Below are 19394 nucleotides of genomic sequence, written 5' to 3'. Positions count from 1 at the left end.
AAATTAAATCTGGTGTTTCTCACAACAATCGCAAGGGAGTGAGCATCACAGTGTTTGAAGCTGTTGAATGCCTCAGTTGTTGGGGGGGTAGTCCAACATTTTTGAGGAAACAAGTCAAAATTAAATGGGATCTTGATGGTCTCTAAGTACATATCAGGGTGCTTCTTCCCCCAAGAAGGGAAGTAGCAAGCCAAGGCACACACACACACCCCATCCACCACACACACCCCATCCACCACACACACCCCATCCACCACTCTGTTTTCCTCTCATCTTCTTACCTCTTTGTAAGCTTCTGCCATTTCTATGTTTTGAAGGGATATTGTGAAGTAAGCATAATATGCTGTTTTGATTTTGTCTCTGTTCAGAATTCTTGAAGTTCGTGAGAAATCTGGCTGGCCCAGCAATGGCTTACAACTAGCCAACACTGTTATCAAGGAATTAGAAAGTGTGGCTGCTGACTTCCAGTCTGGTAAGTGGGTCTATTTTTAGTTGTTAGTACAAAGGTCGTTCCAAAAGTAATGCCTCCTATTTTATAACTCAAAAAGCTGAAGAGCTACTAAGACAGTAGTGGCACCATTAAAATGAGCAACCATTTGTGCTCCAGAATTTATTTTTCCATGTAGTCACCAACATTCTCAATGCACTTTTGCCAGCAATGAACAAAAGCATTGATGCCGCGGTCATAAAAGTCAGTGCCTGCCGAGGCGGTCCATTTTTTCACGGCTGCAATTATGGCGTTGTTGTTGGGGAAACGCTGCCTGACGTGTTGGTGTTGCAAACGGAATGCTTCCCTTTTCTCTAACCTTACACGGGCAATCTGGGCCTTCAGCTTGGTCAATGTTTCAATGTAACGGTCAGAGTTGATAGTCGCCCCTGGTTTCAAGAAATCAAGGAGGATGACTCCCTTCCTGGCCCAGAAGACTGTGCACATCACTTTGCCTGCAGATGTCTGCGTCTTGAACTTCTTCTTTGCTGGGGAGTGTGAGTGGTGCCATTCCATCGACTGCCATTTGGACTCCGGCTCATAGTGGTGACACCATGTTTAGTCACCAGTGATGATGCGGTCCTAGAATCCATCACCTTCGGCTTCATACCAATCCAACAAGTCCTGACAGACATCCCTTCGGTGGTACTTTTGGTCCTGCGTGAGCATTTGTGGAACCCACCTAGCACACACTTATCAAATCGCCTCTTTCTCTTCTTTGCTCCAGAGTTAATAAGTTTAGTTTGTCCAGTCTTTGTTCATAGGTCAACATGCCGAGTGTTGTGCCATCTTTGTTAGTGCTCTTTGCTTTTTTTTTTTTTATTCAATTTTTTTTTATAGTATTTAATTCCTTCATCCATGCCGTTTATATAAATAGCAAACATCAGAGCCAACACAGAGCCTTGGGTTACTAGACTTCATGTTTATCCATTTTGAGTTCTTTTCTCTAAGTATCACTCATTTTTCTTCCTTCCAAGAAGTCTTCCATCCATTCCAATAATTTTCCTTGTATTCCACCTATTACTTCAATTTTAGGGAGTTGCTTAATGTGAAGGAGGATAGGGAGGGAAAGATAGCTGCAGTGGGAAATGCTAAGAAAATGAGAGTGATGAGTGAGGAAAATGGAGGAGAAATAAGGAAGGATGAAGTGAAGGCAGCAGTTAAGATGATGAAAGCAGGTAAGGCACCTGATCTGGATGGATGCCATGCAGAATATCTTAAAAAAGGAGGTATAGTGATGGTGGACTGGATGATGAGGTTATTTAATGTTTGCTGGAGAGAAGGTAGAGTGCCGGAGGACTGGAGGAGTGCCTGTATAGTTCCACTTTACAAGGGAAAGGGGGACAAGTGTGAATGTAGTAGTTTCAGAGGGATTAGCTTGTTAAGTGTAGTTGGGAAGGCTTATGGGAGGATCTTGATTGAGAGGATTTGGAGAGGAACAGAGGGAGTAATTGGTGAGGAACAGTGTGGGTTTAGGACAGGTAGAGGTTGTGTAGATCAGATCTTTGTGGTAAGACAGATATGTGAGAAAGCTATAGGTAAGGGGAAGGATGTTTTCTGGGCCTTTATGGATCTGGAAAAGGCTTACGACAGGGTAGACAGAAAGGCACCGTGGGAGGTTATGCGGATATACAGGATAGGAGGAAAGCTTCTAGGAGCTGTCAAGAGTTTTTATGAGAGTAGTAGAGCTTGTGTCAGGATTAGAAATGGAGAGAGTGAGTGGTTTGAGGTAAAGGTGGGACTTCGTCAGGGATGCGTTATGTCACCCTGGCTGTCAACGTATACATGAAGGGGGTGGTGCGAGAGGTGAATGCAAGGGTAGTGGGTCAGGGGTTGGAGATGTTTAAGGAAAATGGAGAAAAGTGGGAGGTGAGCCAGCTGTTGTTTGCTGACGACACTGCGCTTGTGGCAGGATCGGAGGAGGGATTGAGGAAGCTGGTGACAGAGTTTGGGAGAGTGTGTGATAGAAGAAAGCTGAAGATAAATGTGGGTAAATGTAAGGTGATGAGATGTACAAGGGGTGAAAGTGGCAGTAATCTGGAAGTGAGCATTAAGGGAGAACAACTGGAGGAAGTGGATAGTTTTAGATATTTGGGTGCAAATGTGGCAGGAAAAAGTGGAGTGAAGGTGGAGGTAGAATGTAGATTGAGAGAAGCGAGTAAATGCCTTGTTGGTTTAAAAAGTGTAATGAGGAATAGGAATCTGGGAATGGATGCTAAGAGGAGACTGTATGAAGGAGTGATTGTGCCAACAGCACTGTATGGAGCAGAAACATGGAACATGAGAGAGGAAAAGAGAAGGAACTTGAATGTGTTTGAGATGAAGTGTCTGAGAAGTATGATGGGGGTTACTAGGCTAGATAGAGTGAGAAATGAGGAAGTGAGGAGGAGAACAGGGGTGGAAAGGGAGCTGGGAGATAGGGTGGATGAAAGAATATTAGGATGGTTTGGACACATGGAAAGAATGAGTGAAGAAAGACTAGTAAAGGTGGTATGGAAGCAGATGTGGAGGGAGTGAACATGAAGGGACGTCCTAGGATGAGGTGGATGGATGGGGTGAAGGGGGCTTTGGGGAAGAGGGGAATGTCGGTTGAGGAAGGACGGGAGAGGACAGAAGACAGGGGTGAATGGAGAATGGTTGTATATGGAAAATGTTGTGATGCATGAGGTGGATTGGACGGGGGAATGGGGGTGAGGTAGTGTGTGTGAGCAAAAATTTTGACGCAGCCCGAAGGGATTTCTCCCCGTCCTCTCCTTGAATGGGGGGACGGAGAGGGGGGGTCGCCGATTTAATGAAGCGGCCATGCTGTGGATGTACTGTGTCCTGCGACACTGCTTCTGACCCAGGGCAGTGGACAGGGTGCAGGGATGACCCGTCATCTAGGAGGTGCTAAGATGGGAGGGAGGGTGGAGGGGTGTGGAGTGTTTTCGGGGATGAAATGGGTGGGAATGTTTTTGTGCCTTGTCCTTTTTGGCTACCCCCCTGGTAAGGGGGAAAAAAGCCTTGGTATATGTATGTATGTATGTACTTCAATTTTTTATAGTAGTCTTTTGTGTGGTACTTTGTCAAAAGCCTTTTGTAGGTCCAGGAAGGCACAATCTGCCCAGCCATCTCTTTCTGTAATTATGTCTAGCAATCTTGAGTAAAAGCATATTAAGTTTGTAGTACATGATCTTCCACTTGTAAATCCAAATTAGTTGGGGGTTAATATTTTGTTCTTTTCCAAGTGTTTAGTCCATTTGTTTTTAATAACTCTCACATATTTTTGCAATTGTGCTTGTAAGGGATACTGGTCTATAATTTGTTAGATTTTCTTTATTTCCTCCCTTAAGTATTGGTACAATATTAGCATTTTTCCAGTCTTGTGGTACTTTTCCTTCTTTGAGTGAGAAGTCAATTATCTTGTGTATTTTGACTGTGAGTTCGTCTATGCATTCTTTTAATATCCAGTTCGCTATTCCGTCTGGTCCATGTGACTTACTGCCATCAAGTTTCTTTATTTGGTCCCTTATTTCTATGTCACCATTATTTCTTTCATTTTAGGGGACCCTTCCTGGTGACTTATTATCCCACAATTGTGAGCTTTCAATTGTAAAAACAGACTTGAAGTGTCTGGTCATTACTTAAGCCATTTCTACATCTGTGTACAGACGCTCCTCTACTTACGTTCATTCGTTTTACGTTTTTTCGATTTTACGTTTGAACTGACTGTAAAAAAAATGATAAAAAAAAAAGATTGAGTGAATTTTTAGTTTAGTGCGCTCTCCGTAGTTCAAACGATATTTGCGCATGACGCTGCGTCCATTGTTTACAATGCACAAACGACAGACTGAAAGTGCCTTGCCTCCTCCTCCTCCTCCCCTCCTCCTCCTCCCCTCCTCCTCCTCCACCATCTCAATTAATGTTGCTTGAATTTAATCTCTTTGAAATTAATGTTATTATTTTATAATGTTATGTGTATAATTAATGATTTAGGGGTGTTTTGTAAGATACAGTAATAGAATTTACGGATGTATAGTACAGTAACAACTTGCATTCATTTTCAACTTGCGTTCGGCCGTTCGGAACGTAACTAAAACGTAAGTTGAGGAGCGTCTGTATTCTTGATTTCCTTCACGCAGTTTTATTATTTCATGTTTGTCTTTAAGTTTATCGTTATGTATCTGTAAAATAGTTTAAGTTGATATTGGCATTTTGCTATTATCTTTTTCATAGTTTCTTTTTTCCTCTCTTCGCATTTATTTCTCAGTTTAATGTATGTTTGCCATTTAGCCTTTTTTGCAAGCTTTGTCTCTTCTATCTTTAGCATTGCTACACTTTTTATTATAGCAGCACTTTATGTACTCCCTTTTCTGTTTCTGCTTAGGCACATATTTGTCTGTTCCCTCTTTATATATTTCTTTGAAAATGTTCCATTTCTCTTCTGTCATTGTTTCATTATTTGCAAATTTTTCCCAACAGGCATTTTGAACATTTTTTCTAAGTTTTATAAGATCAGTTTTGTTGTACATCAATCTTCCTTCTCTATGTTTCTCATTCCTTCTTACCACATTTTTCCTTAAGTTCAATCTCTATTAGTATGTGGTCACTCTTCCCAATTGGTGTTTTATTATTTATTTCTTCCACTATTTCTGGTTCAGATGTGAATATCAGATCTAGTCTCGATGGTTCTTTGTTTTGTCAAAATCTAGTATTTTCTTTAACCCATTGCGTCAATGTGTAATTTATGGTCATATCCAGTAGGACATTTCCCCAGAGTTCTCCACCTCCCATTGTCAATTCTTCCCAATTTATTTCCTTTGCATTAAAGTCACCCATAAGTACTATATTTTCTTCATATTTCAGTGTCTCGGTTAATTCATTCTTTGTGTCTTTCTGCAACAGAGAGATGAAACTTTCAGGTCATGAGAGCACAAGTTCTGTCATAACAATGCAATTTGTAATCCCCTCGGATCCCTTCGTGTAGAATAAAAAAATAGGAGGCATTACTTTTGGAATGACCCTCATTTACACATGAATATGAAATATTTTAAGTTCAGTCATCATAACAATGCAATTTGTAATCCCCTCGGATCCCTTCGTGTAGAATAAAAAAATAGGAGGCATTACTTTTGGAACGACCCTCATTTACACATGAATATGAAATATTTTAACACAATGTGTAAAAGTTCAACAGGACTTGGTTTAGTCCCTTTGTTGTATAAAGCACATGTTCTGCCATTAAAATTTACATTGTAATACATGTGCAATAAGGTGATGTTACAGTCACAAAATAGTGTTGGTGTAGTGATTTCCATATCAGTATTGCATTGTCTTGCATATTCTAAAAGAGAATGTTGGCTTTGTAGGCGGGGACATTGAGGTTCAGATGGCAGTCCATGTAGCTCAGTGGAAGGCACATTCCCAGTCTTCAATGCTCTACCACCTGAGGCAGACAGCACTAGCTCTGCAAGACCTTCAGCTCTTGGCTACAAAGTTCAGAGTCATGATTTCTTTCAGCAAATATACACAGGTGAGATGATTGTTTTATATAAGATGTACTTATTATTACAAACTTTGGATGCTTTATGACCTAGCATGTCAGTGTCGGTAGGCTACTTGTGGTGGAGTTGGAGGTGATGGCAGTTCGAACCCTGGTGCCAGTGAGTTTGACCAAGGGAATGGATCATTAACTTCCACACTACAAAGTCCTCTGTAATGGGCACAGTCCTAGCCTCCTGATAGGGGGAGTTGATGACATTAAACTGAATCAGTCATCATCATTATAGAGAGGTAAAAGGGAGGTGAAACAAAAATTAAGGTTAAAATCTTGACACTGGGGAATGGTTGAGTGAGAAGGATAGTTGAGTGGATGTAAGTAGGTGTTTGAAATGGTGTTCTGCAACTTAAATACTAGTTCTGATGTGGTTCATGAATGTTTTTCATGTGTGACTGATAGAATTAGTTTAAAAAAATTGTCTAAATCATTTAAGGTGACATAATAGCAGATACAGCTCTGTAATTCCAATGTATGTTCATGCATGATTTGCGTTGCACTTTTTGTTAACATGACTTGTATCATTCCCACAGCTCAATAAACAATATGTTGTGGATGCTCTCCTGGACTGGTTATTCTCAGGGGATGAAGTGAAGGGCCTACTTGAAGGATTCCTACGGTCCTTTATGCTAAGGCATAAGCTCAGCATCGACCAGTCCCTGGCTCACTACATCAAGTATACTCTTGAATCATCCAGTCAGGAGTGGTGGGATAATGTGGGAGCCACATGGGAGGACAAAGCTTATGCTGTCATCAAATTGATCTCTGATACACAGGTGATACAACCATTTGTTTTGTTTAACCACTTCAGTACGGGACTTAAATCTCGCGGGCAGCAGCCAATGCCAGCCGTATGACGTCACGTAATAATATTCTTATCATAAAATATAGTCGCCGCTTATATCGATCGTTCTCTCTTTCACCCGCGAATTTTGAAAACCACAGAGAATGGGATTCAGGGCGCATTTGGGAGAATGTAAAAACACAGGGGCGACTACAATAAATATAATCAAGACGCCGATATGGCAGCGTCGCGAATCCACTTGCTCCTCATGACGCCTACGTGTGCGGCACCGTATGGAAGGGGTTAAAATTATCTCTCTCTCTCTCTCTCTCTCTCTCTCTCTCTCTCTCTCTCTCTCTCTCTCTCTCTCAAAAAAAAAAAAAAAAAAAAAATATATATATATATATATATATATATATATATATATATATATCATCCATGATAAAGGAGTTTTGTATAAAAGATAAATATATTGTGAAGTGTGTAAGACAGAATGAGTGGAAGGGTGGTGAGGTAAACACCAGGAATTGTTGGAGTTTTATTGCTAACGTTTTGCCTGAAAGGACTTAATCAGCTCTGAGGAAGTCCTTTCAGGACGAAACGTTAGCAATAAAACTCCAACGGTTCCTGGTGTTTACCTCACCACCCTTCCACTCATAAATATATTTCACTTTTAATATTTACTAGTAAGGTAGAGGGCAAGAGATAGGTGAGAGTAGAGAATGGTTGTGAATGGGTGATGAAGTGACAGACTGAAAGGATTTCTCTTTGTTTTCTTTGTCTTCTTTAATTACTTGTGAGTGGACAAGGAGGGAGGGTCTCCATGTAATGAAGTGGTGGGGTAAATCAGCTTTTACTGTTGGGCCCTGGTGTGGAGGTTCTTCATCTTGCTACAGTGCTTCTGACATGGGTTTTGGGTGGGGGATCAGGAATGGTATTTTATCCACTATGAGCTAAGATAAAAAGGAGAACATATGGGTATGGGATGGGTAAAGGTGGGTGCTTTCTTTGGCACTTTTAGTACATGTATAGGATGTAATTGGATACTCCCTGGCTGAGTGGGTTAGAGCATTGCTACTTGTGGCAGAGGTTGAAGTGGTGGCACTTTGAACCATGCTGCCAGCAAGTTGGACCAAGGTTATGGTTCATTAACCTTTTCAATATGAGTCAAATACTCCTGCATACATTAGGCTGCCTGATGTATGATGATGCATAATAATATGTGTATTATAGAATGTAAAGTTACAGCTGTTATACTTGTTCTCTTTCCCCCAGAATGTTTATACATACACATACCAAGGGCTTTTTCCCCCTTACAAGGGAGGTAGCCAAAGTCAAAGGCATAAGTGCACTCCCACCTATTTCATCCCCACATACTATACTCCTATTCACCACCCCTACCTCCCTATTTTCTTGGCTCCTCTGGGATGACAGGTCATTTCTGCATCTTGCCCATTGCCCTAGGTCAGATGCAATGTAGCAAGACATAGCACATCCACAGCAAGGCAACTACATTTAATCATGGACCCCCCCTCCCTCCATCCCCTCATGCAGAAAAAGAGAAGACTGGGAGAAATCATTTTGGATTCAGACAAGGAAGATCATGTACAACAAACTTGATCTGCTTCTACTCTAGATTAATAGATATAATACAAGAGAAAGATGGTTGGGCAGACTACCTTTCTGGACCTACAAAAGGCATTTGATAAGGTACCACACAAGAAACTAATAAGGAAAATAGAGTCAAAAGGTGGCATCAGAGGAAAATTATTGGAATAGATGAAAGACTTCCTGACTGGGAGGAAAATGAGAGTAGTAGAGATAAATTCTCAAATTGGGAAGAAATGATAAGTAGTGTCCTGCAAGGATCAGTACTGGCCCCAATCATGTTTGTCATATACTTAAATGACATGGATGAAGGAGTAGAGTGTTATATGAATTTCTTTGCAGACAATGCAAAAATACTAAAGAAAATAAGAACGGAGGAGGATTGCTACTCCTTACAACAAGACTTGGACAAGATCTGGAAATGAACTCAAAAGTGGGTAGTGAAATTCAATATCTAGAAATGGATAATGGAATTTGAAAAAGTAAAAACAATATCGAGAGATCATAAAATTGGTGAAGAAGAGGTAAAAAAAAGTAAACTTGGAAAAAGAACCTTGGAGTGATGATCAGCAAAGACCTGACACCAGACAAACATATTATTAAGATAATCGGAGAAACCTACAATTTATTGAGGTCAATAAAAGTGGCATTTGCCTATTTGGACGAGGAAATTATAAAAAAAATTAACCACACCAATAAGACCAAAACTTGAGTATGCAGCAACACTATGGACACCCAGTACCAAAAACAATATAAAGAAATTAGAAAGAATACGAAGAGCAAGAACAAAACTGGCACCAACTCTTTCCAAAATGACATATGAACAAGACTGTCAAAATTAGTATTACCAACTCTGGAACAAAGAAGGGAAAGAGGAGACCTACTAACTATCTATAGAATTATGAAGGGAATGTAAATCTTAGATAAGAATTATTTATTGAAATGGGACAATGGAAAAACAAGAGGACACGAAAAGAAACTCAAAGATAATTACAGAAGAGATCTGAAAAAAAAAAAGCTTCCCACACAGAGTGATAGACACTTGGAACAAATTAGACAAAGAAACAGTGTGTGCAAACACTATTCAAGATTTTAAGAAAAAAACTTGATGCTGAGAGATACAAAGACGGGTCACCACGAGCATAGCTCCCTTCCCGTATAATACAACTAGGTAAATAGGATTCTAGGAATTAAATTCCAGGCAACAAAGTCCTTTGTAAGGGGCACTGTCCTAGTCTCCTGGTAAGGGGAGTTTGTGACATTAAACCAAAACTAAATGTATGTACATACTACATATACCAAGGGCTTTTTCCCCCTTACAAGGGAGGTAGCCAAAGTCAAAAGCATAAATCCACTCCCACTCATTTCATCCCCTTATTCTCCACTCCCATTCACCACCCATACCTCCCTATTTTCTTTGCTCTTCCTGGATGATGGGTTATCCAAATGTGGAGGTAGAGTGTAGATTGAGAGAAGCAAGTAAATGCCTTGGTGGATTAAAAAGTGTAATGAGAAATAGACATCTGGGAATGGATGCTAAGAAGAGATTATATGAAGGAGTGATTGTGCCAACAGCAATGTATGGGGCAGAAACATGGAACATGAGAGAGGAAGAGAGGAGTAGTTTGAATGTGTTTGAGATGAAATGTCTGAGAAGTATGATAGGGGTTACTAGGCTAGATACAGTGAGAAATGAGGAGGTGAGGAGGAGAACAGGGGTGGAAAGGGAGCTAGGAGATAGGATTGATGGAAGAATATTAGGATGGTTTGAACACATGGAAAGAATGAGTGAAGAAAGATTAGTAAAAGAAGTGTGGAAGGTGGAGTGAATATGAGGGGGCGTCCTAGGATGAGATGGATGGATGGGGTGAAAGGGGCTTTACAAAGGAGAGGAATGTCTGTAGAGGAAGGACAGGAGAGGACAGAAGATAGGGGTGAATGGAGAAGGGTTGTGTATAGATGAGGCTGTGATGCATGAGGGGGAGTGGGTGGGGGATGGGGGGTGAGGTAGTATGTGTGAGCAAAATTTGACACAGCCAGAACGGATTTCTCCTCGTCTTCTCCTTTTCTGCATGAGGGGACAGAATTTATGAAGCGGCCTTGCTGTGGATGTGCTGTGTCTTGCGACACTGCTTCTGACCCAGAGCAGTGGACAGGATACAGGGATGACCTGTCATCCAGGAGGTGCCAAGATAGGAGGGGGGGGAGGGGGGAGGGGAGTGGAATATATGGGAGGTGAAATGGGTGCAAGTGATTTCTACGCCTTTTTCTTTTTGGCTACCCCCCGTGTAATAGGGAAAAGAATACTGCCACTAAGTATTTCCACTTGGATCGTAAGAGGTGAGAAGAAAGGGACAGGGATTGGGACTAGGCATCCTTCTCCTTGTAGCCCCACAGGGGACATTCCTAAAAGAAAAAGTAAAGGCATAAGAGGGTCTGGGAGTTTTCCGACCAGCACCCTAAGGTTTGGGTCTTTTAATGTGCGTGGATGTGGTACAGATGAGAGTAAAAGGGAAGAGATAGGTAGTATGTTTGTGAGAAGAAAGATGGATGTGTTGGCTTTGAGTGAAACTAAGTTGAAAGGGGAAGGTGAGTGTAAGTTTGGGAGTGTAAGTGGGAGGTTATCAGGAGTGAAGAGAGGGCGAGGGAGGGAAGGGGTGGCTATTCTAATAAGTGAAGAGATAGGTAAACGTGTAGTGGAGTGGAAGGAGGTTTCCTCAAGGATAATGTGGATGAAGGTGAAACTGGGAAAGGAGATGTGGGTCTTTGTAAGTGCATATGGGCCTGGCAGTGAGAAGAGTGTAGAAGAAAGGGAGGCCTTTTGGATAGATTTAAATGAGTGCATAGAGGATTTAGGGAGAAATGCTAGGGTAGGAAATGGTCCAATTGATGGAGTGGTTGGGAAATGTGGAGTTCCAGGAAAGAATCGTAGTGGAGAGTTGATGGTGGAAATGTGTCTAGAGAGAGAGTTGATGGTAGCAAATACAGTGTTTCGGAAGAAAGTCGAGCATAAGTACACATGGGAGAGGGTGGTGGATGGAAGGATGGTAGATAGAGCGTTAATGGATTATGTAGTGGTAAATAGGATAATGATAGGAAGAGTTAAGGATGTACATGTGCTAAGGGGAGAGGGTGGGGAAATATCAGATCATATTTTGGTGGAAGGTAAGCTGAGAGTGGAGGATAGATGGAGAAAGAGGAAAGGGACAAAAGGTAGGGAGGTGCTAAGAGTGAACTCTTTAAATGAAAAGGAAAAGGAGGAGTACAAGAAGAAGCTGAAGGAGGAGTGGGAGGGAGTGAAGGAAAGAGTAGAGCTAGATGTGGAGGAGGAATGGGGATGGTTCAAGGAGGGAGTCACAAAGTGTGCAGAGATGGTGTGTGGAACAAGAAGGACAGGAGGAAATAGAAGGAAGGGTAGTGAATGGTGGGATGAGGAAACAAAGAAGGTTGTAGAAGAGAAGAAGCGAGCTTTCACAGATTGGTTACAAAATAGGATGAGGGAGTCATATGAGAGGTACAAAGAAAAGAAAAGAGAAGTAAAGCAAAAGGTAAAGGAGGCAAAGAGGAGAGCAGATGTGAAATGGGGTAAGAGTATGACAGAAAACTTTGAAAGTAATAGAAAGATGTTTTGGAAAGAAATTAAGAGAGGAAGAGGAGGCGAATCAAGTAGAGAAGAAAAGGTAAAAGGTGCAGATGGAGAGATGATAATGGAAGAGAAGGCAGTAAGGGGAAGATGGACAGAATATTTTAGGGAGTTGCTAAATGTGAAGGAGGATAGGGAGGGAAAGATAGTTGCAGTGGGAAATGCTAAGAAAATGAGTGATGATTGAGGAAAATGGAGGAGAAATAAGGAAGGATGAAGTGAAGGCAGCTGTTAAGATGATGAAAGCAGGTAAGGCACCTGGTCTGGATGGATGCCATGCAGAATGTCTAAAAAAAAGGAGGTACAGTGATGGACTGGCTGGTGAGGTTATTTAATGTTTGCTGGAGAGAGGGTAAAGTGCCGGAGGAGTGCCTATATAGTTCCACTTTACAAGGGAAAAGGGGACAAGTGTGAATGTAGTAGTTTCAGAGGGATTAGCTTGTTAAGTGTAGTTGGAAAGGCTAAAGATATATGTAGGTAAAAGTAAGGTGATGAGATGTACAAGGGGTGAAAGTGGCAGTAGACTGGAAGTGAGCATTAACCACTTCACTACAGGACTTGAATCTCGTGGGCAGCAGCCAATGCCAGCCGTACGACGTGTCGTAATAATACTCGCATCATAAAATATAGTCACGGTTTATATTGATCGTTCTCTCTTTTACCCGTGAATTTTGAAAACCACAGAGAATGGGATTAAGAGCAGATTAGGGAGAATGTAAAAACACAGGGGCGACTACAATAAATATAATCAAGACGCCGATATGGCAGCGTTGCGAATCCACTTGCTCCTCATGACGTCTACGTGTGTGGCACCGTATGGAAGGGGTTAAGGGAGAGCGACTGGAGGAAGTGTATAGTTTTAGATACTTGGGTGCAAATGTGGCAGGAAAAGGTGGAATGAAGGTGGAGGTAGAATGTAGATTGAGAGAAGCGAGTAAATGCCTTGGTGGATTAACCCCTTCCATACGGTGCCGCACACGTAGGCGTCATGGACTTAGATCTCGGTGGCAGTAGCCAATGCCAGCCGTACGACGTGTCGTAATAATACTCGCATCATAAAATATAGTCACCGCTTATATCGATCGTTCTCTCTTCACCCGTGAATTTTGATAACCATAGAAAATGCGATTACAAAAGAATTAGAAAGAATGTCGTTATGGAGGGGCGACTACAATTAATATAATCAAGACGCCGATATGGCAGCCTCGCGAATACAATGGCTCCTCATGCTGCCTACGTAGGCGTCACCGTATAGAAGTGGTTAAAGAGTGTAATGAGGAATAGACATTTGGGAATGGATGCTAAGAGGAGACTGTATGAAGGAGTGATTGTGCCAACAGCACTCTATGGGTCAGAAACATGGAACATAAGAGAAGAAGAGAGAAGGAGTTTGAATGTGTTTGAGATGAGGTGTCTGAGAAGTATGATGGGGGTTACTAGGCTAGATAGAGTGAGAAATGAGGAGGAGAACAGGGGTGAAAAAGGATTTGGGAGATAGGGTTGATGAAAGAATATTAGGATGGTTTGGACACATGGAAAAAATGAGTGAAGAAAGACTAGTAAAAGAGGTATGGAAGGCAGATGTGGAGGTAGTGAACATGAGGGGACATGCTAGGATGAGATGGATGGATGGGGTGAAGGGGGCTTTGGGGAAGAGGGGAATGTCTGTTGAGGAAGGACGGGCAAGATAAATCGCTCTTGTATTGGGATTGAGGCAACAGCATGGTTCGGTAGCTACCCACATGACTGAGCAGCCCTACTCAGGATCCACTCTGCTCACCCCACATGGGGAGGGGGCTAGAAAAGGTGCCCCAAACATAGTTTGCCTCGTAACCACCTGACTGGGGAACCGCCCCCAGTAAGGTCACCCTCACTGCGGTCAAGACAAACCCTTAAGTGAAAACTCTCCTAACGCTGACGACCTATGCATGACCAAGGATATGAGCAAGGCCTCTACTGGTTCTAGAGATGAAAGTCCACAGTCTTTCATCACACTGGAACCCTATTCCGCTAAACCACAGTGGAAAAATAGAAATAAAGAAAAGTCTATCCCCCCTCTAACTAATCCACGAGGACAATTGGAAGTTTTGCCTGGGATTTTTGAGTCCCATTATAATAAATGTTTAACTTTATCCATGCCCAATGACAACCCCATTGACTCTTCAGACATTTTTGATGTCCATAGAGAAATTATCCAATGTATTGGCAGGGAACCCAAAATCATCCCCCAAAGTAGTGGATCACTTCTGATAGAGGTTAACTCTCCAGAAGAGAGCTAAAAGTTGCTGGGCATGAGGCAGATTGTACCTCTCACAACACTCAACCAGTGTAGAGGAGTTGTCTACTCCAAGGAACTGCTGAGGTTTTCTGAAGAAAAGCTCTTAACAGAGTCGAAATCCCAGCTTGTTTCAAGTGTTCGCCGGATGAAACGAAAAGAAAATGGCACTCTTGTAGACCAACCTCTAATAATCTTAACATTTGACCTGCTTAATCTTCCATCATCAATATCTGCTGCTTGGTATAAACTGAAGGTTAGACCATATATACCTTCACCAAGATGTTACCACTGCCAAATGTTTGGTCATATGTTCAACACATGTCGCAAGAAATTAGCAGGAACACCACCAATTTGTGTCAATTGCAGTGAAAGCGAACATGGAGACTGTACGAAAACATCGAAATGTTTTAATTGTCATGAAGAGCACCCAGCTTCCTCTAGATCTTGTGAAAAATTTATACTAGAAAAACAAATCCTAGATATAAAGTTCAGAGAACGTATTAGCTACTCTGAAGCAAGAAGAAAAGTGCTTGATTCATTAAAACTTAATACTAAGACATACTCAGAAGCCCTTGGCAACAAATTACAGCCTACAGGCCACCTCACCACTAAAACACAACCTAATATGGATAAAATGGAGACCTATCAGTCACACCAGATAAAGTGCAAACAATCAACCAACCGATCAGTTGACCAACTAACTCGCAATAAGCGAACACGGAGTTCAGACTCTTTGGATTGCCCAAGTGGCAAAATTCAGAATAGAGATTCTACAACAGCTGTATCCAAAATGCCATCTAACAACTCTTCCCATATTGGGGCCATGGGAGGCCCTACACCATCACCCAAGGGCCCAGATAGTGGCCCTCTTCCCACCCCTGAGAGGGGAGTGGGAAACCTTTCCCTCAACCTAGAAGGATCAACAGGAGATCCTTCTGTACCTATAGAGAAAGTAGTCCCTCCCCCTGTACCTGTAGGGCCACAGGGAAGTTCTACCACCTCTGGTAGACCTAAAGAAGGTCCTACTAAAATTAAACCTGGAGTTCAATCATCTAAACCACCAAAGCTTCCAATTAAAGCTGAGGTCCATTCAATCCCACAATCTAAGACCAAGAAGTCGGGTAACAACACCACCCGACATTCCCTGAACCATAGATAAATTCACTCTGCTCCAATGGAATTGTCAGGGACTAAGAGCCAAGTATGAGGAATTGAAACTGCTAATCCATGACCAGCAACCTAATATTATTTCCTTACAAGAAATAAAGTTAGACTCATTTACCCCATGCCCTAAAGACTTCACAGCATACCGTACTACATATGATCCAGATATTGGTATCCATGGGGGAAGCATGTTGTATATCCGTATAGATATACCTCATGTTCCCATCCCTCTTCAGTCTCGATTGCAAGCTGTCACGATACAAGCCGGCTTGAATCGCAGATATGCAGTCTGCTCCCTATATCTACCACCAAATACTAATATAACCAAAGATAATCTGTTGAATCTTATTCAACAGTTACCTCAGCCATTCGTTATTATGGGTGACTAATGCTCATCACCCATTATGGGGTGATGTTACCTCAAATCAGAAAGGAAATCTAATTTCATCTATTTTGGAGCAGGAGGACATTACTGTTTTAAATACTGGTGAACCTACTCGTTATCACATTCAGACTGGCTCTACATCATGTATAGATTTATCGATCAGCAGCTCAAATTGTGCTTTGGACTTTGAATGGAAAGTCCTTGATGACTTATGAAGCAGTGATCACTATCCCACTGTATTGTGTACACAGGAAGGTGCTCCTACAGATGGTATTCCTCGCTGGTGCACTGAAAAAGCCGACTGGGCCAAGTTTGAAGAATTGAGTACTGTCCAGAACAGTATTGACAGTTTTTCTTCAGTAGAAGCTGCACTGGAGTGCTTAAATGACACACTACGCTGCTGGCATTAATTCCATCCCAAAGTCATCTGGAAATTTTAGGAGACGCCCTGTATCATGGTGGTCTGACACCATACGAAATCTACATAGAGCAACATGAAGAGCTTTGACTAGATTACATCGCCATAGAAATGATGAGAATTTAGTTGCTTATTGTAAAAGCAGGGCATTACTTCGACGTACCATCAAAGAAGCAAAGCATCAGTCTTGGGCTAAATTTGTATCATCATTCAACTATAGAACACCGGCATCAATTGTTTGGAAAAACATGAGAAAAATATCGGGGAAATACATCATTAGCCCTCCACCTGTTTTAATATTAGATGGCTCTTTGGTCTTTGATCCTAAAGATGTCAGTAATGCCTTAGCAAATCATTTTGCTAATATATCTAAACCAGACAACAGCTCTCCTGGATATCCATACCGAATGAGAGAACAACAACGTAATCTTGACTTCACTGCTCCTCGTGAAGAATCCTATAACCTCCCTTTCACTGAAAAGGAATATGATTCGGCTTTGAACTCCTGCAGTGATACTTCTCCAGGTCCTGACGACATTACATATGCCATGTTGAAACATATATCTCCAGTAACTAAAGGTTTTATTCTTGCACTTCTTAATAGGATGTGGTTTCAACATTAGTTTCCCAGTGTTTGGGAAATGGGTATTATTTTACCTTTTCTTAAGCATAATAAAGATGGTTCAATTCCATCAAATTACTGTCCTATTGCCCTCACATGCTGCATGTGCAAAATTTTAGAAAAAATGGTCAATGCACGACTAGTCTGGTATCTTGGATGAAACCACATCATGTCTGATATTCAATGTGGTTTCCGTCGCATGCACTCCACTGCTGATGCATTACTTTGACTAGAATCTTCTATTTGTAAAGCCTTTGTCTCTAAGCAACATCATATCAGTATTTTCTTTGACTTAGAGAAAGCATATGATACCACATGGAAGCATGGTATTCTTAAGGCTGTACATGCTATTGGCATTCGAGGAGAAATGGCCTTTTTCATCAAGAACTTTTTAGCAAATCGTGTTTTTAGAGTAAGAGTTGGGAACGTCATATCTGAAATAAGACAACAGGAAGAAGGTGTACCTCAGGGGTGTGTTCTCAGTGTCACTCTTTAGTTTAGCTATAAATGGGGTGACATCTGTGATTCCTCCTGATATACTTGCTACCCTTTTTGTAGATAACCTCTCCATTTCTTTTAGAGCTAGCAACATGGCAATAGCTGAAAGAAAACTACAACTCTGCATCAATAAAATAGTTTCATGGGCCGATAATAATGGTTTTATATTTTCACCCAGCAAAACTGTCGTCGTACATTTCTGCCGACTAAGAAGTCTGCACCCTGACCCTACTATTTGGTTAAAAGATGACCAGATTCCTTGTGTTGATGAAACCAGGTTTTTAGGACTTATTTTTGATAAGCACCTTTCTTGGGTACCCTACCTGAAAACCCTGAAGACACGATGTCTAGAGATAATGCAAATTTTAAAAGTTTTAGCACATACCTCATGGGGCGCTGACCGCAGAACAATTTTGCGATTACATCACTCCCTTATTTTATTAAAACTATCGTATGGATGCGAGTTTTACTCATCGACCACTTCATCCAGACTAAAAAGTTTAGATACAATACACCACAGTGGAGTTCGTTTGGCCACAGGTGCTTTCAAGTCTTCCTCAATACCAAGTTTATTAGTTGATGCAGGGGAAATGTCGCTAGATCTTATTCGCCAGACCTCATCTATTAGATACTGGCATAGATTGCAGAGGCTTCCCAACTCTCTCGTTTTTAGAACAGCTCAAGCAGATTTTAACAGCACTTGTTTCAACAATCACCCCAGACTTCCAAAGCCTTTTGGATACCGGATGAAAAGGATTTTAGAGGACATGAATCTTCCGAAGATTCCCATCCTCCCTTTTAAATATTCGGTTGTTCCCCCATGGAGACTGCCCACAGTATCTTTCTGTAAATATTTTAACGATTGTAAACGTGATTTTAAGGATTATGAACTACGCAATGCTTTTTTAGAACTTTCTTTTAGTCACCAACCCTCTGTGTTTGTTTTTACAGATGGCTCCAAAATTAGCGCTGGCGTTGGTTTTGGAATATTCTCAAATGATTTTAATCGTAAGGGTACTTTGCCTGATACAACATCTAATTTCACTGCCGAACTGACGGGAATACTGTCCGCCGTGGAGATTATATCCTTCATGAAAAGCAGAGCCAAATGTTTTACAATTTTTAGTGACTTAAAAGAGTGTCTTGCAGTCTCTAGAACAATTCGACTCAAGGCACCCAATAGTTTTAAAGATCTTAGAATGGCTTTTTTTAATCAAGAGTCGAGGTAATGAAATAAACTTCTGCTGTTTTCCAGCACATGTCAGAGTACCAGGAAATGAACAGGCTGATAAATTGGCCAAGGAAGCCGCTCTCTCACCTTTACCTCGCTTATGGCCCATACCTTATGAAGATTATATCCCTCTAATCAAAGCCGAGATCTCATCTCTTTGGCAGTTCCAATGGGATCTTGAGGCTGGTAACAAGATGAGAGAGATTACTGATAGTATTCATCCTTGGTCTTATACATTACCGAACAGAAAACAGGAAGTAACCCTTTGCCAGTTGAGGATTGGTCACTCTAGATTATCCCATGGCTTTCTTATTGAGTGCAGTCCTCCTCCATTTTGTAATGATTGCCTTGTTCCTATGACCATAAGACACATTATGGTGGAATGGCCCAGTTATGATGAAGAAAGACAACAATATTTGTCAAAACACAGATGAAGGAGATCTGTCCCTTCGAAGTGTTCTGGGGCCGTATACACAAAACTTTTTTGTTAGCCTTAACAATCTCTGCTAGCTAACAGAAAACCACTAAAAGTTATACACCAATGCTTAACTAACAAATGTTAGCTATCAAACAGTTGTTTGTCAAGTCCCGCTAAACAGTGCTGAAGTTAGCAGCTTATAAACATGTAAATGGACGTATTATTAAAAATTGCACACATATAACAGTGTTATTAATGCTGTTGTTCAGAATTTATTAATAGAGTATCATGATAGCACATAGATATCGTATGTATGGTTTTT

At 41.3% G+C, this 19394-nt stretch overlaps 1 protein-coding gene across 1 annotated transcript in view; it reads left to right on the top strand.

Annotated features, from left to right (window-relative positions):
- Positions 1-19394, top strand: part of LOC143025424 (kinetochore-associated protein 1-like) — a 159485-nt gene that overhangs the window by 53836 nt on the left and 86255 nt on the right. The window contains 3 exon segments of the mRNA XM_076185081.1: positions 369-472; positions 5836-5999; positions 6557-6799. Of these exon segments, the coding sequence (XP_076041196.1) occupies positions 369-472; positions 5836-5999; positions 6557-6799 (511 nt within the window).

The sequence above is a fragment of the Oratosquilla oratoria genome, chromosome 5, assembly GCF_046742065.1.
Source record: "Oratosquilla oratoria isolate Oo_2021 chromosome 5, ASM4674206v1, whole genome shotgun sequence".
Taxonomy (NCBI): domain Eukaryota; kingdom Metazoa; phylum Arthropoda; class Malacostraca; order Stomatopoda; family Squillidae; genus Oratosquilla; species Oratosquilla oratoria.
The sequence above is the reverse complement of the archived record's forward strand: the minus strand, read 5'-3'. Positions and strand labels throughout refer to the sequence as shown.